Genomic DNA, 25796 nt, shown 5'->3' with positions numbered 1-25796 from the left:
TGGTAGCTATCATAAAAATCTATAACTTGAATCCTTGTGATTAATAACAGTTACTTAATAATATAATCAATGAAGATTCATTGAATTAGCTTCACGAGTGGTCATGATCATAACCGATATAAGCTACATTCCTGGAACGTCTTTCAAAAATATGATCAAAACAATTCAATATACTCATATATTAATCTCATCTATCCCCAGCCTATAGAGCTTCTTAATAGAATGGAAAACTAATAATGAATATATAACTTAATATGCCATTGGTAGACTCAGATATGATATCATATAAGCCTAAATTAGCATCGATAAACACCAACAATTCTAAATTCAACATAAAGAACAGTTAACACCTGATGAATGGGTTTTAATAAAATTGACCTTTTAATTGTAATCACAACAACCTAGTATATCTCGCAAAACAATTGCAATGATCGATACTGGATGCATTTTAGCAAGAATGAAAGGGAAAGATAGCTTAATTGGCTCAAATTCTTGAATGGAAGATTCATAAAATTACCTTTTAAAGTTGTTAAATCATAACATCGTTGTGTCATTCGTTCAAGATCTCGAATATTTAATTTTAAAAAATAGTCGACAAAATTAGGTAGCAAATTAAGTAATCTCACTCTAATATAGGCGCCCATGATGCTAATTAGTATAGCTATATAATTATACACCTCTATTACGCATCAATCTAAAGAGCTAACAAGGTGACTACATAAGAATTTCAGAGCTGCTACGTGATTTTTGATATGTAATACAATCTAGATATTTTCAAAAAAAGAATGAATATAATCATATATTAATCTCATCTATCCCCAGCTCCTATAGAGCTTCATAATAGAATAAAAAACCAATAATGAATACATAACTTAATAGACAACTTATTAGTCTGAATGTAATATTATCAATATAAATCAAATATGTGTTAACATTCAAAACCAATATTACTCGAATCATGAAATCACAGAACTTCATTTATTGAAAATTACCAGCTGAAGTTCTTTAACGAGTAATCGGACGCTCAAGTTCTAGAAACCAACGGTTGCATAAAACATAAAACCGAAGTTGACAGTTTGACAGCAACACCAGACATCATACTAACGGACGGCTTTAAGTACATATACTTGGAATCAAAAAGGTTTCTGATAAAATCAATTCATTAATTATAAAACCAAGTTATAAATCTCACCCAAAATTATCACAACTTTGAAAATAAAACGCGAAAATATACAAACCAAGATTACATAACACCGTAATAAACCAACTATATTAAAGGAACAAAATAGATTGCATAAACAAGTTATACTTATAATTAACGTACGTCTAGTCGTTAGTTTCAGACCAGCATTCAATAGTCGAACTCATATGTATCCCATAGCTTATAATATCAATTCATTACAGCCAAACGATATATCAGACCAGCTTTCATTCGGTTATATAAATATACTCAATTTCAAACGAAATAAAATATGACACGTACAAATATATATTGTATAAGATTTCGACCTTGGGTTCGTTTGATCTAGAAAATATATTTCATACCTATACTGGTAGTACAGCTACATATCACTTGAACTTTATTCAAAAAAAATTTCATATATCCATATATTAATCTCATCTATCTCCAGCCTTTTCCTTGGGCTTCCTGAAAGAATGAAAGAAGAACAATAAATATATAACTGAATAGATCATTGGAATGAATTCCCAATTAAATGAATATCATTAGACCAGATCATAAATTTATTTTTAGAATCAAACTGATCATGTTAATTAACACCAAAACAGATTGGCAACAAAATTAAAGTCGAAAAGTCCTTAATTCAAATATAAAAAATTGGTTAATATATTATATTCATTTCTTCAAGTAAATTTACCCCTTATGGATATGATATATTATACTAACTATAAATTCCAAGCATAAAAGACGTATCAAAAATAATCCAAAAGGATACAACAGGTGATCATAATCTAAATAAATTCTAGTGGTGTCAAATTATGTTCCGTAGTAATTAATTCAATTGAATTGGCTCGAAAGAGGATAAGTAATTTTTTAAAAATTGTCAAAATTTTTTCAAAATTTATTATTGATCGAGATTATACACGCGCGTACGAAAATTATATAAAAGAACCAATACCATATTACAAGCTGTATTTACAACCACCACAAGTAAATATATCCATTATTGATAAACTACATTCAAAAATACTTGATCAGTACTCAAGTATGAATTAAAAAAGAATGAATATACTCATACATTAATCTCATCTATCTCCAGCTCAATTAAGCTTCATAATAGAATATAAAAACCAATAATGAATATACATGTAACTCGATAGATTGAGGTTAATCTAAATGTAATATCATCATAAATCTTAGACAAAATTAATATTCACAACCATCATTACTCAAACAAAAAATCATATATCATTTACTCAACAAAAAATGATAAAGTGGTATATGAATCTAGATATAACGTCATTCAAGAAGTAAACGTATCACCCAAATGCACAAAGTTTTCAATTTGTTATAAACTGCATGATAATCAATTTTCCATCTCTGATGATCCCTTATGTAAGTTCAATCGTTTTATACCTAATTTTTGGACAGATCAATTTTTGATAAAATTTATTTCATGTTACTCAATCGACGTTGACTGAATCGAATTTGTTTTTTCAGTACCCAATTTAAAAATTATAAAACGCGAAAATTCATACATGAGATTACATGTACACCAGCGCTAATAAAACCAGCTCCACTTTAAACGAAACAACCAATTACCAAACAACCTACAATCCTTAAAATCTCGTAATCATATACGTATAAATTAATTCCAAAATCTCATTTTCATATATTACTTTCAATAAAAACCATAGCTTTATATAATATTACTCTTTTTAAATAAACCAAAAAACTTTAAAACTTTAAAACCAAAATGATATACTTTAAATCTCTTAAATCTCTTTAAAACCAAAATGAATGTTAATTAAATACTAAATCTAAACCAAAATACAAATTATTTTATATTAAAAACATCTCTTTTCCTCCCTCTTCTTCTTTCTTTTTTATTTAAATGATCTTTTTATTCTTAATCATCTTATGCAATTCATCATTCATCAATTTTTCATACTTCATAACCTTTTATCTAAACATAATCACCCATATAACTTAAGTGTTTATAGTTTACCTTTCTTCAACTAATTGAAACAATGTGGTTCACCTTCAATAATTTATAACAACGTTTGATTTAGCTATCACTAAATTAAATTATGGCAACCTTTCTTCAACATCAACTTGACCAACATGACCATCATCATCCCTTTTTTGATTCCCAGTACTACCACTTCCAGAACCAGAATTATTACTATCAACACACCAATGTTTATGATAAATCCAAGCTTTTAATTGACATTCCTTAGAACAATATTTTGTACGTTTACATCTTCTACATTTAGCAAATTCCCTTGGAAAATTTTCCCATTTCCCACATTGGAATGATGCACATTGTCTAACACCACCTCTAGTTTCATCTTTACGACATGAATTTCTCATTATTACTCCTGACCAATAACACATATCTGATGAATTTAGAGTTTTTAATGTGAATTTTTCAACTAATGGGAAGATATTCAAATGATGTGTGATTTTATTACTATGATCAATATCTTGTGTTGATGATGATGTATCTGATGATTGGAAATATGATTTATAATTCCATTTTGAATTATATTCATTTCTGATGTTTATACTCTTATTGATATGAGATAATTGATTTTCATTTTGTTTTAATTGATAAAATTTATTTAACTTGATAGATAATTCCACTAAATTTAAATATTTTAATTCTTTATAAGAATTTAAAACTTTTGTTGTTGTTGTTTCTAAATTTGTTGAAATTTTATCAAAATCTAAACAAGATTTTTCAAAATTTAAAATTGATGATAATAAAGATTTATTAAAACATTTTTTATTCATTGATTCAGAAGATTCATCATTTATTGGACAATTTTGCTGATAAATTTCATCATTTAATAAATTATCGTTATTATTATTTTGTAAATCAATTTCAAAATCCCCATTATTAGTATTTTCATGATCTTCATTATTTAATGATATAAGCTTATTTAAATCTTCATCATCTTGACTATTTGATTTTTGATTAAAAATTTGATCATTTGAATCATTTGAAATCAATATTGTTGAAGATTGTTGAGTTGAAGGTTGTTGTAAAAAATCTTGAGAAGATTGAGTATTTGATAAATCAGGTTCTCTTTGATCTCTTTCTCTTTGTTGTCTTTGATGTTGATGTAATTGTTGTTGAAATTGTTGTTGATATTGTTGAAATCTTTGATTTCTTTGTTGTCTATTTATAAATTGATTTTGATCATTATCATCAGATGAAAAATTTGATAAAATTTCAAATTCTAATTCATTATCTAAATCATCTTGTTCTAATGGTGGTGGAATATTATTTGATTGAATTAATGATCTTAAAGATAATGAATCAATCAAATTAGTATACTGTAAAAAATCTTTTAAATTTGAATATTTTGATATAAAAGCCAATAGTTGTAAAGACCAAACAACATCATCCTCTTTGGGGATCAATATACCCTTTAAAAATAATCTTGGAGAAGTTATAGTTAAATCTAAATCATTTAATTGTTCAGGTTGATGTAATATAGGATAATCAGTTCTAAAATCAATTGAATTTATATTTGTTGTATCATCATTATTACTTGTTATTGAATCTTCATTTGATTTTAAATAATTATCATTTAAATAATGATGTAAAGAATAATTTTTATCAAGATGTAAATTTAATAAATTTGATAATTCATTTGAAGAATCATCAGTTTTAACTTGTTTATTAGGTTTTTTGGATTGAACTAATGATAAAAAAGTAGTTGATAAAGTATTATCCAATTGATTATCAAAATTTCTTGAAATTAATAGATAATTATCTAATACAGTGGCAATAATTGGTATAATACCAGCTTGAACAACTCTTTTTCTAATTTTTTCAGTTCCACGAGTACCAATCAGTACAAGACATTGGAAAGCTAAAGTCCATTTCCATGCAATAATAGCATTTTGTTTTTGTTTTGATATTGATATATCTTCACCTTCTTCATCATCTTCTTCATTAAAATTTTGTTTACATTCATGTAAGATATTAATTAATCTTTCTAAACCACCATCTATTGATAAAGTTTCTCTAACTTTTGCACTTGAACTAGTCAGGAAAGTTAAATGATTTAAAGAATTGACTAAAGGTCTATCAGAAGTTGAATCTAAAGCTCTTCTATCATACAGATTTGTAGTTATTGAAACAGCAGCTTTGTTTAAAGGTATTGATTTATAATTTGGATCTCTCATAGTGTATTGGCATGTGTATGTGTGATAATAAAGACTTGTGGATTGTAAAGATTACTTAACCTTTACCTTGGGTCTTTTGAATATTGATGATAATGTTTTTGTCTGATGAGTAACAAAGACACTAAAACACGGTGAAACAAGAACAGCACCAGAGAGCAGAACAACCAGTAGAACAACAGGAAACAAGAACAGTAGAGAACAGTAGAGAACAGTAGCAGCAGTGGTGACCTTTATGAGTTGATGATGTATGATATTCCTTGATCTTCCTTGTATGTCTTCCTTTGTGTTTGTAATTGTATCTTATTATTTTCCTGTTTGTAATGGTTGTATTTCCTAAAATTTGTATGGACAGTGGCGAATTTAAAGATTACGTTGCTTGAAGGGGAAATGGTTAGGAAGCGATGGGTAAATCAACTAGTAATATATAAGAAGGACTTGGTAATAGACAGTGATATATTGTGGTGAATGGAGTAAGAGTAGTGTATTGGTAGTATTGTTATGTATAGTCTAGTATAGTAGTAGTAGTAGTGTTGTGTTGGTATTGCTGTAGTTTATGATAATGTGTAGTATCGCGTATTACTATATTACAATTAAACACATACAATATTGATATTACTGCAATGAGATAAACACAATCCAATAATATTTAATATGTAATACTCAATACTAGAGCTATTACTTTACTATCACCATTACTATTACTATACTATTCTACTATCACTCTATACTATAAGTATATCACCACCATCAATATCACAATTCATACAATCCACCCGCGATTTTGTCTTTTTCACCACGTATTAAAATGTATTTGATATAGCCATTATTACCATTACCATTACTATTACTATTAGACATCATACTATCACACACAATGCACCCCATCAAACTACTCAAAACAATCATACCACTCCTACCACTAACACTCGCCAACAAGGTATCAGTAGATGAATCTTATACCCAAGCATGTTCTGGGATGTATGATCAATCAAGTTGGGGTGGTAAAACTTCTCCATTCATATCATTTGAATTATCACAATTTCCAAAAGATCAGGATAAACAATTATCTGTTATTATATTTGAATATCAAGATATTGTAACCTTGGGGGCTCCATTGGATGATTCTGGTTATCATAAGGAATATATTTGTGATTCAAACGCTATTAAAGATGGATTATGTGAAAAAGCTGGTACATTTATTCAAAACTCTCAGAAGAACCAATCTCAAATTTTACAATTTCAAGTATCTGAAATTGGTGAATTCCCTGAACGTTACCCCGTAAAGAAAACTGGTTATTATTGTGTTGCTACATATTCACAACAAAGTCATCCATCATATAAAGGTTCAATAAATTTTCAAAATTCATTTGGGAAAATTTCTGCTTCAGAATTCCCCAAATTATCACTTTATGCTATATTAACCATATGTTATGCTGTTTCAATGGCTTATTATGGGTTCCATTTTTGGAAACATAAACATGAATTATTACCATTACAAAAATATTTTCTTGCATTTTTCCTTTATTTAACCTTGGAAACCCTTTTCACATGGGGTTATTATGATTTAATTAATAGAAAGGGTGAATCTGATGTTGGTGTTAAAATTTATATGGTTTTCACTGCTATTCTAAGTGGATTAAAAGTTTCATTTTCATTTTTCCTATTGTTAGTTATCTCTTTGGGTTATGGTATTGTTTATCCCAAACTTGATAAAAAATTAATGTTTAAATGTCAAATATTTACCGGGATTCATTTAACATTTGTTGTTATTTATGTTTTAGCAAATTATTTAACTTCACCAGAATCTCAATCTTTATTAGCTGGTATTCCAGTTTTACCAGTTGCTATTTCAACTGCAATTTTTTATGCAATGATTTTGAAATCCCTAAGTGCAACTACTGCTTTATTACATCAACAAAGACAAATGATTAAATTAAAAATGTATAAACATTTATTCAGAATTATCTTTTTTTCATTATTGATCTTATTATTAGGAATTATAATATCATCATTTATATTCATTGGTATGTCCACCACAGAATTAATTGAACAACATTGGAAATCAAGATTTTTCTTTTTGGATTTCTGGCCTTCCCTAGTTTATTTCATTATTTTTAATTTAATTGCATTCATTTGGAGACCAACAGATACTTCATATATGCTTGCTGCTTCTCAACAATTAAGTACTGATCCTGAAAATGTTGGTGATTTTGAATTGGATGATATTCAATCATTAAATAATGTTGGTGATGAAGCTGAGGGTTATCAACATTTGGATGATAATGATTCTTTGAATTTAGGTTCTGATGATGAAGAAGGTGGTAAAGATGGTAAAGATCATGGTAAGAATACAAAAAATGATGGATTAGGTAGTTCAAGAGACTGAATAATCGAATGAAAATATAAAGATTCAATATAAACAATATATATATTTATAAATATAAATAAAAGTTTCAATTACTTCAATCAATTATTAGTTTATTAAATAAATTGTAAATTATACCTAATGGTTATTCACTTTACTAATCACTTACATAATCATCCGCGAAACTTCTAAAAGCAGCCATATTGCATAGCCAAACATTTAAACAAAAGAACAAAAACAACAAAAAGAACAACCAAAGAATTTTTCAACAACTTTCAATTCAATTCAATTCAATTGATATAGGTCCCTCATTATGATCAAAATGAAGAATTACTTAATAATACTCTTCTCAATTTTCCAATTAACAACCGCTATAAAATTCACATCATGTTCTGGTATTTATCCACCAAAATCAAATATATCACAACCACAACCTTTTATAAATGTTACAATTAATCCAAAAACAAATCAAGATTTTAATTATACAACTTTAATTTTCCATTATAAAGATATAGAAAATTCAAATATCCCATTATTAGAAGATTTTATTAATACTGATTCATTGAAAATTTGTAATGAAGATCAAATTAGATCAAGACAATGTCGTGAACCTGGGAAATTTGTTGTTGATTATCAATATTCAGATTCTAGGATATATAATGAAGTATTAAATATTAATCATCGTTCTTTTTTACAATATGATATTACAGAAAAGGGGTTTTATTGTGTTTATATCCAATCCTTGGAAGATGGTGCACCTGAAGGACTGAATGAAATTGATGTTAAATTCCAACAATCTACTGGTTATTTATCTCTGGATTACCTCAAGGTTTCAAATGTGTTATTACAGTTCCAATTACCTATTGTTTCTATATTGTTAATTTTCATCATGTCAAGATTTTTTTATATCAAGACATTGAAAAAAGGGGATGTTTCAATTATTCAAAATTCAATTTTCCATTATACTTATATGAATTATCTTATCACATTTTCATTATTCTTGAAATTATGGATCAATAATAAATATGATTTAAGTGGATCTGGTTATTTCTTTTTGAAATTAATCAGTTTTGGTCTTGGTTCAATTACATTTGGTTTAGAATCTTTAACATGGGGACTTATATTATGTTTAAGTCACGGATTTGGTACTTTATATGATCGTCAAACTTTCCCAAAAAGATATAGTAAAAAAATCATTGGGTTTATGGTTTTAAATTTCCTTTTAAAATTAACTATAATTGATTTAAAATTTTCAAATGTTCAAGTATTAAATTTTAATAATATTACAAATGGATTAAAACCTATAATTTCATTGATTGGATTCATTTGGGTTATAAAATCTTTTTATAAGACAACAAAAGAAATTTCCATCTATTTTGATCTAACTACATCTAAATTATACAAAAAATCAGGTTATATCATTTTCTTCACTCCAATAATTGTCACATTAGTTATGATTATATTATTAACTTTCCATTTCATAAATCAATCAAAAAATCAAAATTTAAACATTGTTGAATTAACAGAAACTTTCTGGGATGATAAAACATTAGAATATATAATGGCAATTCCATCAATTGGTGATTTTATAACAATTTCCCTTTTAATTTGGATTTGGGATAATGTTGATTCTCAAAAAATTGATGAAAATAACGTTGCTGAATATGGTGCTCCAGAACGTGGTGAATTAACTTTAGATAATTTGAAAAATGGATCCACTGATGAATTAACATCACTGAGAGAAAACACACCATAAACCTATTCATATAGTATAAAAATTGCTGGATAAAAGTGAATATTTGCATTATTTTAAATTTGTATTGTTCGAATCGCGAATCTTTTTTTTATACCCTTACATAAAAATTGAAATCAAAACATTTAATACAACAATGAAGAAATTATAAGTACGACAATATCAACACAATGGAATTGATCACTGATGATTCTATTTTATGGTATTTCCCACCAGATGATAAAGGGGATATCCCAAGGTATGCGATCCAATCTCAAGGTTCCAAGAATTATGAAAAAATTATACCAATGATTAAAGATGATGTTATTGAATTGGTGGAAGATAAGGATAATTTGGTATTAAGTTTATTGAATTGGCAAATTGGTAAAGTTGATATGAAAGAGAAACAAAAAGTTGATGGGTTTATGAAACATTGGAATAAGGGGTTGGTTTTTTTAGAACAAAAGGAGAATAATGAATTTGAAATTGATGATGATGATGATGAACAGGGAAATGATCTTGGTGATTCATTAAAATCTCATTTATTACAAAATGAATCCAAATTTATTCATCCAAAGAAGTTGAAGTTTAGATACTTAACATGGAATATACATGGCCAAGATTTATACAACACAGATCAAGATTTATCAGAACTATTTCTTAATGATGAACAAATTGATATTTATTTCATCGCGTTCCAAGAAGTTATACCATTAAATGCTAAAAACCTGAGATCATCATCTGAACCAATAAACAATTGGATTGCCAAAATCCTATCAATAATAGGATCAGATTATAAACCAATTCAAACAAATAAATTATTAGGCCTAGGTTCAATCTTAATAATTCGTAATGAATTATCAATAAATTTTAAAAATTTATCAATAGATTCTATAGGAACTGGTATATTAAATTTTTATGGTAATAAAGGTGGTATAATAACATCATTTGATATATATGATTATAAATTAGCTTTATTAAATGTTCATTTTGCAGCTGGGGAAAAGAAAGAGTTCCTGGTGAAAAGAAGAAAAGAATTACAAGGTATTAAAAATTATATTAAATTACCAAATTCAAATGGGAATTTGATTAATGATGATAAATCTATTTTGTTTGATGTTGATGATGTTGATAAATTGACGAATGGGGTAGAATTGGAAAGCGATGATGAGGAGGATGAAGAGGATGAAATGAGTAAGTTGAGTGGTGAGGATATAGAATCTGTGGATAAATCTGAAGGTAAATCTGAAGGTAAAACAGATGATAAAGCAGATGATCAAACAGAGGATACATCTGATACACAAGACACAACAGATAAATCAAAAGATGAAAAATCTGTTTCTCCTCCAGTTAATAATAAATTCATTGATGGTGATAAGAATATTATATTCATTGGAGGTGATTTAAATTATAGAATCAATGCATCAAATGAAATCATACAACAATTATTAAATGAAAAAGATCATAAATCTTTATTAGATTATGATACATTAACTCAAGAAAGAGATTTAGGTAGAATTTTAGATGGTTTCCAAGAGGGTAAAATAAATTTCCCACCAACTTATAAAATTAATGATTCATCACCAAACCAGGGTGAATTTGTAACAGATAGGAAACCTTCATATACTGATCGTATCCTAGTATCTCAATCTAAACATGTTGAATTATTAAGTTATAAATCTCCAAATATAAATATATCAGATCATAGACCTGTGATTGCAGATTATAATATTCAAATCCCAATTATAAATAATGAGGAAAGAAATGATATAGTTACAAAATATTTGAAAAAGATTGATGATTTAGAAAATAATTTACATAAAACTGAATTTCAAATCACAAACTTGGAAAGTAAAATTGAAATCCCAATATTAACAAGTTCAACAATTGAAATTGAAATTAAAAACATTGGGAATTGGAAATCTTATTGGGAAATTATTGATTCTGTTGAAACTCAAGATTTAAAATTCCCTGGTAAGAAAATATCTTCCAAAATTGAACCAATTAAAGGTGTGCTACCAAAATCAGCAACTCAATTAATTAAAATTTCTACAACTTTACCAATTGGTTGTAAAAAATTTGAAAAAACTTTAATTCTTAGAGGTTATAATTCTCAAGATCATTTTATAACATGCACATTCCATGCAAAACCAAGTTTTTTTGGTAGTTCAATTGATGAATTAAATTTAGAAGGTCAAACCACAGGGATCCCAAAACCAATTTATACATTAATTAACTATTTAACGAATCATATTATTTCAGATATGTTTGATGAAACAAAATTAAATTTTACTCATGAATTAGAAAAAAAACTAATCAAATCTATTGATAATAATGAAGATTTGAATTTAAAAGAATTGGAAAAAGCTGATACAGTTATAAATGGATCCTCATCAAGAGCAGTTTCCAGGGTCTTGTTCTTATTACTTCGGAATTTAGATGGTGGTATTGTTTCATCAGATTTATCAACTTTTCTTTTGAATGGTCATAAAGATGATCAAGATATTTTGGAAAAGATTCTAGAAAGTTTACCACCTTTAAGAGCAAATGTCTTGATTTATTTAAGTAGTTTTTTAAGACTTTGTATTGAATTTGGTATTTCAAAGGATGATATATTTAAAAAATTTGAAAATATATTATTGGAAGTTCCAAAACAAAGGAAAAGAGATTATATGTTTGGTAGAACAAATTATGAAAAATTAAGAAGAGATTTTTTGGAAAAACTTTTGGGATAGATTAAAGGGTTATCATATACAATACAATTTAAGACAATATAACATAATGCAATAAGATGTGGGATTTATAGATATAAATATTAATATACAAAATATACTAAATCATGGCTCCAATGCCTTATGTTATTCAATTACAACAACTTCTAATAATTTATCACAACTCATACTTTCACCAGTTGCCAAATCGATTAATTTAACACCATTTAAATTGAAAACACCAAATTCTAAACCAACAAGTAGAATTTCACTTTCAAATACTTGATCACTATTAACTTTAAAATGAACTTCATTAACAAGACTCAAAATCCCTGTTGTTTTAATTTTGGATTGTGAATAAAATTTCAAAATATTTAAATTTGTTTGAATTAATGATTTAATTTTAGGTAAATTTGGTAAAAAAGCTTCTGGTTGTGAATTGAAAACCATAACTAAATTTCTATTTCTCTTGGAATTATTTATAATATGAGCTCTTAATTTGAAAACTTGACCAATTTTAACTTGTTTATTACCAATAAATTTTATATTTAACCCTGAGGATAATGAAGTCATTGATGGTGTGTTTGGTAATGAAGAAGTTGAAGATCTCTTAATGACAGATGGTATATGTGGTGTATTACCAAAATCTATGTTTGTAATCCATTTTGTTTTGATTTGATGATTATCCAATGAATAATTTATTTCAATTAATGTCTTGTAGGATAAATAATCATTTGAATCTAATTGGAATGTAAAGCTAAAATTATCAAATTTTGTAATTTCAATAGGGAATTGATGATTAAATTTTGGTTTAACAGTGTTTTGAAATCTATAATTGATATTATTTAATGATATACTGGAACTTAAATCTTTGAATTTACTTGATAATTCAACATCAATTGTTGATAAAATAGAATTTTTTTTAATTCTAATATTACGAACTCTTAAATTTAATATCCGTATTGTGGGTATATCAAATTCTTTACTTATTTGAATATTATCTGATTCATCAATTGAATTATTGTTTTGTGGTGAATGATTCTCATTTGATTCTTCTAATTTATTATGTTTAATCAATGAATCTGACAGTATAGCATCATTCATCAAGAATTTATTTTGTCCATTTGGAATTGTTGGTTGAATTCCAGCCAAGATGTTTCTATGTTCAGCAGGTTGGAAATCAACAAGTGTTTGATTTGATTGCAATTCAATTGATTTTCTTCTATTATTTAAATTTGTTTGAACTTTTAAATTTAGTTTTGGATGATCTAGTTTAATTTTAGGATATGATAAGAAAAGCATAAATTTATACAAAATCCTTGTTGGTTCTGATTTGATGGGACTCACGAGTTCAAGACTCTTCAAATTGACACTCTGTTCATTCTCACCACGTATGTTTAAATCCAATGTGGTGTTTATTGGTTGTTGATTTGATTCTTTATTCAATAGGATATAACCTGTCAATACTTCATCGAAAAATGCAATTTCTCTTGATCCAGCCTCTCTAAGACGCGTTATGAACGTGGTAAATTCCTGTCCTTCATTGAGCACCGTATCTGGTAAGAATATCTCAAAAGAACTCATCACCAACACCCTGTTTCCCTCTAATTAAATCAAGCTCCTCAATGAGAAGACCTTGTTGATGTACTGTTTAAATTATCAATATTTTGATCAACCTGAAAACACGAAACACGGTAAGCGCAGCACTCGGGCACTTTACTATATTTAAACACTACGAAATCACCAAAAAATTGTTCTTTTCTTCATTTAAATCTCATTATACTCGTCAAAGACACTTTGTGGTGCAGTGTAAACACCCAATGGTTTATGCTCCGCACTATCAGCCAAACCAAACGCTTCAAGACCACCCAATTCTCGACTTTTTTCACAATCTTTCCATAGATTAGAGCCTGCAATCCCAATAATTGTCACTCTTAGACCATATTTGAACTCTGGTACACCAATTGCCTGTCCAGACTGTGAATCTATAACACTAATCAAATCTGGAACTGAAGCTAGTATGGCTTTCGTTCCTTGAAATTCATGTTCTGCATACATGATTTCATTCTTGTATGGAATTTTAACAACTCCTTCATTTTTAACAAATGGGATTGAATATTTTGTACAGTCTTGATCTTGCTCCTCCAATCCAAATGAGCTGACTATAATTTGTCCATATTCATGACCTTTATATAATTTTTGTTCAACTGATGTGATTTTTCCTTGGAATAGTTTTTTACCACTTGAACTCCCACCAATTTGTTCAATTATTTGATCAGCAACTTGGTCAATACAGTTATTCTCTTGACAATATGCAATTTGTTTCCCAATTCTCCACGCTAATGAATATGAGTTCTTCACTGCGAATTCTCGAACTAAAAAACCTTCAGTGGGTCTACCTGCATAACCAACTCTTGAACCCATTTCACCACACGCAGCTCTCAAGATAACATCTGATAAATAATCTGAGTTTGATGATGTTAACACTAGGGAATTACCCACACCATCACTTATAGCAGCTGGTGAAATTTTCCCCTCTGTGTGTGACGCTAAAGTAGTTTGATAATAGGTTGGATAAGCCCGGCCCATCCAATCACAATCCAATAATGGTTTATTAAAATGTTTTGATGAGGCCATAATGAAAGGTTGTAATCCATTAGCACCACCAATCTCTAAGCACATCAGGGCTTTAATATCATCAATGTGATAACCTGTGAATTTTATAATTTCTGAAAGAGCATCAACGGTATCTGTTCCACCTAATCTTTCATAGGAAACTGCAGGTGACCCCATTATACCACCCCATGCAATAATATCAGAATCTTGGATTGTTTTATGGTCGTAAAGTTTAATTTCATAACCTTCTTCCAATATGTTTTTAACTTCTAAATATTCACATTGAGGAGATCCACCACCTGCACAACCTAGAACATAACAACCATTTGAGATCCATTTTAAATCAATTAAAGATATTTTCCATTCTCCATTATGTATATTTGGTTTATAACCCAGCACATCAAATTTTTCTTTTGGTGAAGGTGGTTGATTTATTGATTTTTTAATCTCAGTTCTTTGGAATTTAAAACTTGATTCTATATCATCCTCATCATCTTCCTCAACCTCGCCAATGGATTGTTTTTGTATTAGATCCAAATCAATCTCACCAGCAACTTTTATAATCACTCTAATTTTATTAATAGCATAAGGAATAGGTAATGAAGTTATATCAGCAACATAAACCGATTCCCTTATAGCTCCTCTTTTTACAATTAATGATTCAATAGCTTCATTTTTTTTCGATTCAATAATTTGCTGGAAAGTTAAACCAGAATCCGTGGAAATCACTGTATCTATAACAATAGCCATCTTGGCCACAGCTGCACCTACAGCATTTGCATACTCATGATATAAAGGTCTTATTATTTCAGAAACACCTTTTATTTGATCACCAATGATTATAGAGCCACCACCAACTAATATTAGTGGTAAATCCACGGGTGAAGTTCTTATAGAATCTATAGCTTTTGATAAATTTAATTGAATCTGTTGGAATGCCCTGTTTGTTAAATCTGTGGGTATTTTTTGTGACATTTTGGAAATTTCACCACCACCTTCAATCTTCTCAATTTTTTTATATAACATTGCTATATCAGTTGCTGTCAAGGTCTTACCACCAAACACTAGAGAATGTGTTGTTAATGAATGGCCCACAGATTCTGGTCCAACACTAGTTGTTATTTGATCATCATTATTCTCAGTTACTATTGAACCACCACCAAGTCCAATTGTATGAACATGAGGCATAGCATAATTAACACGAACACCAGCAATAGAAAGATAAGCAGATGCTTGTTTAGGGAATCCTGAGGGTAACAGAATACCAATATCACAACTTGTACCACCAACATCTGCCACCAAAGTACTTGTTTCTGATTTAATTTGACTCAAGTATGCAGCACCAAGAATAGAATTTGTTGGACCTGAACTGAATGTCACAATGGGTATTCTTTTCACTTGATCTGCTGGTATTATTGTACCATCATTTTGTGTTAGGTATAAAGGACAATTCAAACTTAACTTTGTTAAAGCAGATTTAAAACTCTTGATAACATATTCTGAAAATCTTAATATTGATGCATTTAATATTGATGCATTTTCACGTTCTAAAAACCCCAAAGTTCCTACATCTCTAGAGCAAACAATATTAATATTTGGTAATTCTGATTGAATTATTTCTCGTACTTTATATTCTTGATTATGTTTATTATCTAAGGGTGAATAAACTCCAATTATAACAATACTTGTTAATCCTCGTTTCTTAATTTCATGACATTGTTGAATGATTTCAGATTTATTGATCTTGGAGATTAATGAACCATCAATTTGTAAACCACCAGATACAAATCCATGATAACCATAAATAACTTGCTTCAAATCCTGGGGAAAATCACTGAAAGGTGGAATTGATTTTGTAAAATTGGAAGAAAGCCGTATTATACCAACTTTATCTAATCTTGAAGAATCTCTTTCTAAAATTGCGTTAAGGAAATGTGTAGTACCAATAGTGACTAATGCGACTTGATCCGTATTAATATTGGCTTTGTTTAAAACTAATTGAATAACTTGGAAAATACCGGACGTTATATCTGGAGTTGTTGAAGTTTTGGCATATGATATTATACCTCTATCAGGACTTGATTGTCTAGTGGGGTCTAATAGGACACAATCCGTATTAGTTCCTATATAAAATTTTGAGTTAGTGAAAGTTGTTCTTAGAAACACTGTTTATACTGCAGGGTTTGACAAAAGTGTCAAAAAAACACGCATACCTCCAACATCGATTCCTATTTTCAGTCTAGCTTCACTCATGATTGTTAGATGGTCTCTTTAATGTGATTGCTCCTTCTTTTAAAAGTTCATTCGAGATATAAGACGTTGATGAAGTTCTTCAAGATGGTTATGTATTGTTTCTTATATTTAACTTTCTTCACCGTTGAATTGAAGTGGTTTTAAACACACAGTGGTACGTTGATCAATCCGATCGGGTCTGGAACTAGGGATAGCTTTAAAAAAAAACCCCAGTACTAAACAAATTTATTGTGCAATGTGTACAGCATCAACTGTCAACTTTTATTTATCATGGTCTTAAATGCCGTCTATTATTAACTGATGGTTTAGTATTGAGAAAGCCACAAATTTTACCGTATTTGGTAACTTTTAATAGTCATCTTCGATTTTTCGCGCCCGAAAAACAAAACTTCACTAGATTGTACAGATTTGGTAATCTTCTTGTTAGTGATGGAAGTTGAAACTTGAAAGACTAGGTGGTGGTTATCAGATGTACTAGTGATGTTGGAATCTAAAGCCAATCACCGTCCAGTATTCAGGGTACTTCACTATTAATTATAAAGTTAATCCAGAAGTCCAGACTCAGTGCTTTTAACTACCTCGGAATTGAATAAATAAACTTCTACAACATGAATCTATAAAGGGGAAATTTAAACTTCAAAACCTTGAAAGTTGGTAGCCACATATTTAGAGACTATTAACTTGATATAAAATCATCTAGGGGAGATCAGTATTCATGAAAAAGCAACAATAAAGTGGAAAATTGTGACCTATTTGATTATGCACGTGATAACTCAATTCCGAGGTTTCTCGAATCTTATGTAATCAGATCTCAGGAACTAATTGGGAGAAAATCTACTACGTCGGTCTCAACTATGGGAGAAATAAAGCAATGCTTATGGTGGTACACCGTGGTCCAATCGAGCACAGAGTTGGATATACGTGATCCTAGGGTATGGTTTTCTAGTATTGCCGAGTCTTATATCTCTCTATCGTGTCAGGTTATGCTGTATTAAATTGGTTTTGTCCTACGGGCTTAACTATGGGTAGAGCTTAACTGTTCCAAAATTTAATTCGCGGACCCTATTTAATAGTGGTGTGTGGGTTTTCAGCTAAAAAAATACAAGAAAGTTGAATCAAAACAATCAAACGACAGTTCAAAGCAAGGAACAGATTGCAGTTTACATATCAAGTTGGATCATTGTGTCTTAGGGGAAGATAGTGATATAATCTCCCAGACGGCCAACTTACCAGAATGGGATCTAACTTTGAAATCGATCTGGATCGGGCATTGATACCTGATTATGAACCAAAAATAATATCAGATCAAGGAGAATCACAACAATACCAACAACAACAATTTAATGATGATGAATTTCAATTTGATAATTACCAGGCTTCACATGAGATAGATGAGTCTCCATTTTTGATTCAAAATCCTCAATTTGGTCAAATCAATTCAAATTCAACACATGCTATTTCAAATACAGTAACTACAAATACTACAACTGCAAATCAAAATGATGGTACTCTCAATACAGATAATAATACCACACTAATTCAATCATCAGCACCAGCAACTCCTCCAAAGCAACAATTACCTAGAGAAACTATTCAACAACGTAGACTTACCTCAAATAATACTACAATTGATGAAATCAACACTATAAGGAAAAGTTTAGCTACAGATTCTAAAACTCCAACTGAATATACCTTACACATCTTGTTCACACAATTTGTTAGACATGCTGAAAGGAAACTAAACGTTTGTCTTACATATCCATTAAACACTGAACCACCAATCATGGATCTATTAGCTGAAGGTATTGATCCAAATTTTGATAAAATTATTGCTTCATTAGGTTATATCTCCAAGAATAACCCTAAACCAGTTATTGATTCAGTTATGTTTTGGAGGAAATCAAAATCAGAAGTCGCGGCAATGGCTGCAGATGCTGCAGAAAAATCATTAATTCAATTAAAAGAACATAAAGAATCAAGTAATTTTAGAAAACATACTCATAGTTCAAGTTCTGTTAGTAAATTCTCTCACAAGAGAAATAATTCTTCAAAATCAACTGTTAACGTTATAGATTCAAGACTAGGTTACTTGGAGCAACAGGTGCAACAATCTCGTGATACTGCTATTCAAGGTGATAGAAAATCATTAATTAGTATTTATATCTTATGTCGAGTTTTAATTGAAGTTGTTAAACAATTAAATCCATCAGCCACGGGTGATGATTTAGGTGATAAATTAGAAGAAATTGTGTTTACTCAGTTGAGAAGTACTGATCCAATTCTAATTTCTTCCTCAATTATCAGATCTGCTAATTGGAATTTATTTGCTGAATTATTAGGTTATATGTCAGATAAAAGATTTCTAAGTGTTAGTGATCGTTTCATTGCAGATTTAGAAAAAATACCAGCCGTGGTCCCCAAGGAAATCGAACCCTCAATTCATTTATTAATTCATGGTATGAGATATTTAAAATTGAAGAATTATCCATTAGAAGATTTTGAAGAAAGTGCAGATTTTATTCAATCAATTGCCAAATTTTTCAGTATTACTAAGAGTCATTCCATAAAAATTGCATATTCACAAGTTTTAACACATATCTTATTACCTTTAGCTGATACTTTAACTGCTGAAGTAAATCATCCAACTTGGTCAGAGGCAATCAATACAATTTATAAAACTTGTGAAACTATTGAATTAAACCCTAAAAGCTGGTTGACAAATTTAACTCTAATTACATCAGTATTATGTGTTGCACCAAGTGAATTATTTTTATCTCAATGGTATGATCTTGTTGAATCAAATATTAGAAATTTAAAATCTAAACACGCAACTTTAGAAGAGAAAATCATAATTGTAACATGTATTTCAAGGTTAATTTGGGTTTATATTTTTAGATGTACTGAAACTTTAAATAACACTACTAGGAAAATTGAAACAATTTTTAAAAATATGTTTTTGGGTAAAAATAAACAAACTTGGATGATATCTGATGCTTCTTTGATTTTACCATGTGTTCAAATGTTTAGAGCTATTGGATTTGCAGGCTATAATCAAACGGTGGAAAATTTCATAATCCCATTAATTAAAGCTACTTTCAATGGCCATAGTTTGGATAGTATACAACATGAAAGAGTTATATTAGCAATCAAGGCATATACATCAATGCTTGGTGATAAAGAAAGACCAGCATTCCCGGAAGATACAGATATTGTCTCACATCCTGATGTTGATATAGATATCAAATCAAGTAATCATGATGAGATTGGTAAATATGTTGATGCTTTGTTAATTTTGTTGGATTCATCTGTCGGTGCATCTATTGAACAACAAAATGATCAACAACAACAACAACAACCAAGTACTCCATTTTATTATAGTGCTAAATCCCCCTTTAGCAGTTTTAGATTCGGTTCAGATATGTCAATACAATTGAGTAAAAGTTTACATTCAGAATTATTTGCTGTTGTTTTAGAATGTGTTCCTTGGTGTGCACCAGGTCCTTCAAGGAAAATTATTGAATTACTTTGCAGGAACTCATTACATAGTGATTTTAGAGTTTCAAGTGCTGCTTCAAATTCATTGAAAATAATGGCATCAAGAAAAAATCCTAATGGTTTAATTACAAGTTTTGCGAAATTTGCATTTAATTTCACTGAAAGATCAGGTTATTCACAAAGCTATATCATTTCGAAAGAATTATTAAGGTTGTATTTAGATCTATTAGAATGTTGGTTGAAATCATTACAAAGTAAAAATGAAGATGAAGAAGGTTTAAATGATGAAAATTCTGATAATAAAATTGTTGATGAATTACAATGGAAAAATACTATAACTGTTATTGAAGAAGTTGAAGGTCATGGATTATTTTTCCTCTCATCACAGGATTTTGAAATCAGAAAATTAGGTTTAAATATCTTGAGAATTACTGAAAACTTTGATCAAGCTCTTTATGATCAAACTCAAACAAGAGCTAAGCAACCAACAAAAGGAAATCATAATAGATCTAACTCAAAATTTGCAGCTGATATAGGTACAAGAGTTATATTCATCTTACAAACCACGGATTTTTTCAAATTGATAGGGTCACATAAACAATATTTAAGTGTTGCTGAACGTTCAAGATTATCAAAATTAAGTCAAAAACAAAGAAGAGATGTATTATTAAGACTTGCAGAATCTGATTATGGTATTGATTCCGCATTATGGTTTAGAGTTTTCCCTAAGTTATTGAGTATATGTTTTGAAAGATGTCCAATGACAATGGCATTAACAAGATCAATTGTCTGTACAAGATTAGTTCAAATTCATGAATCAATCTTAAACATCTCTGAAACTCCAAGATCAAATCAAAAATCTAATTATGGTCCACCTGAAGTTTTAATTGAACAATGGAAGTTATATCTGATTGTTGCTTGTACATCGTTAACTTCAACTAGTGAACAAAGACTTCATATCCCAGCTAATTATTCCCATGGTAAAAAAAAATTACAACAATTACTTACTATTCAACATAGTACAATTACAAGTGCAAGAAGTGTTTTCAAACTTACGTTAAATTTACTTAATGGGTATAACCAAGCTGTTAGAGATGCTATTATCACAGGTTTGAGTTGTATGAATATAAACATTTTCAGAACGTTTATTGAATGTGTTGAACCAATATTTACTCAATGGGAACAAGAATTAGGTAAACAAGTTCATTCAAAAGATAGCAGATTAAGAGTTGAAGTTACACATGTTCTGAATATAGTTTCCAGATTCATTGAAGAGGAAAGTATTTCACAAGATGAATGGATTGTTGATAAACTTGTTGGGTTCATAAAAGTTATTAAATCATTCTTATCTCAATACGAAGTGCAACATAGTTTTGAATTTCAAAAATTACGTCGTTATTTCTGTGGGTTATTAGAAAATGTTTATAATGGTATACAAAAAAATGGTGATGCATCAAAATGGCTACCATTTGAAGCTAGAGTTGCATGTTTTACATATCTGGAAGAATGGTGTGGGTATGGTAAATATTCATCGATTGCTAAACAAAGATATGCACAAATGACAAAACATGTTACAAACTCTCAAGAATTAGCAGCTTTGAATTCTGCTATTGAATTTGAAAGACAAATTTTAAGTATTGCAGCTACAAATTCCATGGTTGCCTTGTTGAATGGTAAAATTCATGAATTGAGAGGTCAAACAATGTTAAAATTTGATCTTCCTGGTTTATTATCTTGGATTGATTTATTATTTGGCTCGCCAAATGAAAGAATTTCTTCATTAGCTAAAAAGGCATTGAGAAGCCTTTTTAAATTCAATTCTCCTGATCCTGAACTTTATCGTGAAGTTATGAAAAAATGTGTTTTTGATCAAATTTTACCAACAATTGAAAATTATTATGTTGTATTGGTTGAAGCATTATTAGAAAATGAATCATACCCAATTAAAAATCATGAAGTTTTATTGCTGGGTCTTTATGGATGCTCTTCGAATAGTTTTGAAATTCGCTCCACTGCTATCAAATTACTCATCAATGCTGAAAAAAAATTGTTTGGCTCAGATGTTGTCAATGCATTCAGTGAAAGAGTCATGAATAATAATAAAACTATTTATAAAAGAGCTGCATTAGATGTATCTACATATTTTGCTTCATCACATCCAGAACAAAATATCTTTTTAATCTCTGAATTAACAATGTATTTTCAACTAATTAATTCTGAAGCAAGAAGAGATCTTTTGGCCATTTTGATGCCTTGGTTACAAACAGTGGAATTGAAAATCACAGATGATGGTATTGATATTGAATCTTATATGGTTTTAAGTAATTTGTTTGAAATCACTATCAAATTTTCAGATGCAATGCCAACTGAAATTGAAGCATTATGGATCTCACTAGGTAACGGTGCTAATCTTGCAAATATAGATTCAATTTTGAAATTTTCAATCAAGGCTACATTACTTAAAAGAAATCCACTTTTCGTTGAATTTGCAAGTAAAGTACTTGTTTATTTATCAGCTTCTAGTTTAAAGCTCACAGATACTCTGGTTTCGTATATTGAACCTAAAGCTATGGTTCCACCTCAACTTTCAAATGGTGAATTACCAACAAATGAAATTGGTTTACCTTATATTGCAAACATTTGGAAAACTCTAAATTATACAGGTAAAGATTCAGTTTTTTCATTAGGTCAACTTTCATTAATATATTTGGCAGATTTAATTGTTGTTCCAAAAGATACATTAACTGCCAAAATTCCATTGTTATTACATACATCATTTGTATTATTAGATCATTATTTACCAATTGTTCAAGAGTCTGCTGCAAAGATGATTATCTATGTATTGGGGACAGTTGGTCCACATCCAAAACTTGAAGAGACCAAGGACATTATTAGAAGAAATCACAAATCACTTTGGATTTATGACGATTTAAATCATGACAAGAATGGTGCGCGTTCTCCAAAAGATATGGATCTGCTGGTCAGAAATATTTTGGAGATTTTTAATGCTTCAGCTCCTAATTTACAACAAGATTGGGGTAGGGTTGCATTATCATGGGCTACAACTTGTGCTGTTAGACATATTGCTTGTCGTTCATTCCAAGTTTTCCGTTCTTTGTTATCATTCTTAGATCAATCAATGTTAAAAGATATGTTACATCGTTTATCAAATACAATTTCTGATGAGACTCATGATATACAAGGTTTTGCTATGCAAATTTTGATGACTTTAAATGCTATTGTTTCGGAATTAGATGCTGAAAAACTGATTGATTATCCCCAAATCTTTTGGGTTACTGTTGCTTCATTAAACACAATTAATGAACATGAATATGTTGAATTATTATCTGTTTTGAACAAATTTTTATCCAAGATTGATTTAGATTCTGAAGATACAGTGGCATGTTTATTTTCTACATTCCCACCAAATTGGGAAGGTAAATTTGAAGGTTTACAACAAATTATAATGATTGGATTAAGATCATCAGTTTCATTAGAAGCATCACTTCAACTATTAGATAAATTGAATAAATTAAGTGATAGTGAAATCATTGCTGGTGAATCAAGATTACTATTTGCCCTATTAACTAATATTCCGAGATATTCAAATGCTTTGGAAAAAGGTGATATAACTCCACAAATTCAAGAATCTACAAATACTTTAAGAGAAATGGCAATGAAGAATAATCAACCAAATTTAGCAAGAATTATTGATTCATTATCAAAAAATAGATTTAGAACTAAAAGTGATTTCTTAAGTCAAACTGTTAATTTCATTGCAGAAAATTATCTTGCTGAATATAGTGGTCAAACTGTAATTTTCCTTTTGGGATTATTATCAAATAAGACAGAATGGGTTAAGATTGAAACCATGAAATTATTGAAATTATTATTCCCAAAAATCAATTTAGCAGAACCTCAATTTCAAGGTTGCGGTGCTGACTTAATTTCACCATTATTAAGATTATTACTCACACCTTATGCACAACAAGCATTGGAAGTTCTTGATGAAACAACAAGTATTTCTGGTAGTAAATTAGATAAAGATATCTTAAGAATGAGTTTAGGTAATAAGACTATAAGGAAAGATTATGAAAAAACTGCAACATTATTTGGTATTCCAGAGGAAAGTGGTTGGTCAATTCCAATGCCAGCAGTTACAGCAGCAACAACAAGAAATAATGTTCATGCAGTTTTCACAACATGTAGAACAGTTGTTGAATCTGAAATTCCAGAGGAAGAAGTTGAACAACAAGAACAAATCAAATTTCATAGAGAAGATTATAACTATGGTCAATCGAATAATGAAGCACAAGATGCTGCTTCCATTACTGAGGAAAATGATGGTTCATTAAGTCATATGTGGGCAGAATTAGATAATTTAGATTCTTTCTTCACAAAAGATGCTGAAAATTCTTCAAATTTTTCAGATAATACAAATGGTGCAGGTCATCATTTCCGTTCTACATCAATTGATACAAGATTTAGTACAACTGATCAATTAGCACCATTTGAATCAGCACCACAAGTTTATGATAAAAAAGTTTCTGTTATTTTGAATAGAAGTTTAGCAAGAACTCAATCTAATACATCTTTTAAAACTTCATTAGCTGATTCATTCGGGAATAGTCCAATGAGTGATACAAGACATTTAAGTGGTATATCATCTCGTGAAGCTTTTTTAAGATCAAGAGGTGAATTAGTTAGTTCATCGGAAAATAGTGGTTCATCAACTCCAACATCACCAACTTTTCCTAAAGAGGATTCATTTAGATTTGAAGGATTATTAGCACAACCTGCACAACCAAAACCAAGAAAAAGATTAAGTAGGTTTTCACAACCAGATTATATCATGAAGATGAGATGAAGGATATTTAGGACAATCGTTTACTTTTTTAAAGTGTATAAAGATTTAAGTTTAGTCATTAGTTTAATAGAGGAAATGACCTTAAAGGACACTATTTATACATTAAATGAACTCGTAATCAAAGAAACCACTACCTAATATAGTATAAAAACTATATACAACATTAATAGTCATTGTATTTTATTAAAAGTATTTGAAGTATGTCTTTGTCATGATCATAATAGAAACAATGGATTACGTAATCTGGATTAAATTATACTAAAATTATCATTAAAACATTGATTTTGTTAGTAAATGATATCAAAAAAAATTAATAATAGCATTAAAACTAGTCAAAGTTTGCTATAGAGTAAAAAAAACCTTTTTTTATTGAGTTT

General features: G+C 29.2%; 6 protein-coding genes across 6 annotated transcripts; 4 read left to right on the top strand and 2 right to left on the bottom strand.

Moving 5' to 3' along the window:
* Positions 1–3268: 3268 nt before the first annotated feature.
* On the bottom strand, positions 3269–5380 carry MUB1 (MYND-type zinc finger protein MUB1; the record flags this gene model as incomplete). The annotated part of the gene is made up of 1 exon (XM_011277560.1): positions 3269–5380. The coding sequence occupies one exon, from the start codon at positions 5378–5380 to the stop codon at positions 3269–3271; it is 2112 nt and encodes a 703-aa protein (XP_011275862.1).
* Positions 5381–6254: 874 nt separating this feature from the next.
* On the top strand, positions 6255–7766 carry PTM1 (Ptm1p; the record flags this gene model as incomplete). Its single annotated transcript, XM_011277559.1, has 1 exon — positions 6255–7766. One exon carries the CDS (start codon positions 6255–6257, stop codon positions 7764–7766), a length of 1512 nt encoding a protein of 503 aa, XP_011275861.1.
* A 292-nt stretch (positions 7767–8058) lies between these two features.
* Positions 8059–9501, top strand: BN7_1863 (uncharacterized protein; the record flags this gene model as incomplete). The annotated part of the gene is made up of 1 exon (XM_011277558.1): positions 8059–9501. One exon carries the CDS (start codon positions 8059–8061, stop codon positions 9499–9501), a length of 1443 nt encoding a protein of 480 aa, XP_011275860.1.
* A 167-nt stretch (positions 9502–9668) lies between these two features.
* On the top strand, positions 9669–12212 carry BN7_1862 (Inositol polyphosphate 5-phosphatase OCRL-1; the record flags this gene model as incomplete). The annotated part of the gene is made up of 1 exon (XM_011277557.1): positions 9669–12212. The coding sequence occupies one exon, from the start codon at positions 9669–9671 to the stop codon at positions 12210–12212; it is 2544 nt and encodes an 847-aa protein (XP_011275859.1).
* A 123-nt stretch (positions 12213–12335) lies between these two features.
* BN7_1861 (uncharacterized protein) lies at positions 12336–17057 on the bottom strand (the record flags this gene model as incomplete). The annotated part of the gene is made up of 3 exons (XM_011277556.1): positions 12336–13782; positions 13972–16927; positions 17018–17057. 3 exons carry the CDS (start codon positions 17055–17057, stop codon positions 12336–12338), a joined length of 4443 nt encoding a protein of 1480 aa, XP_011275858.1.
* Positions 17058–18291: 1234 nt separating this feature from the next.
* On the top strand, positions 18292–25419 carry TAO3 (Tao3p; the record flags this gene model as incomplete). Its single annotated transcript, XM_011277555.1, has 1 exon — positions 18292–25419. The coding sequence occupies one exon, from the start codon at positions 18292–18294 to the stop codon at positions 25417–25419; it is 7128 nt and encodes a 2375-aa protein (XP_011275857.1).
* Positions 25420–25796: the final 377 nt, after the last annotated feature.

This window comes from Wickerhamomyces ciferrii, contig 00040, assembly GCF_000313485.1.
Source record: "Wickerhamomyces ciferrii WGS project CAIF00000000 data, strain NRRL Y-1031 F-60-10, contig 00040, whole genome shotgun sequence".
Classification (NCBI taxonomy): Eukaryota; Fungi; Ascomycota; class Saccharomycetes; order Phaffomycetales; family Wickerhamomycetaceae; genus Hansenula; species Hansenula ciferrii.
Note: the sequence above shows the minus strand (reverse complement) of the source record. Positions and strands in the feature narration are given on the sequence as shown.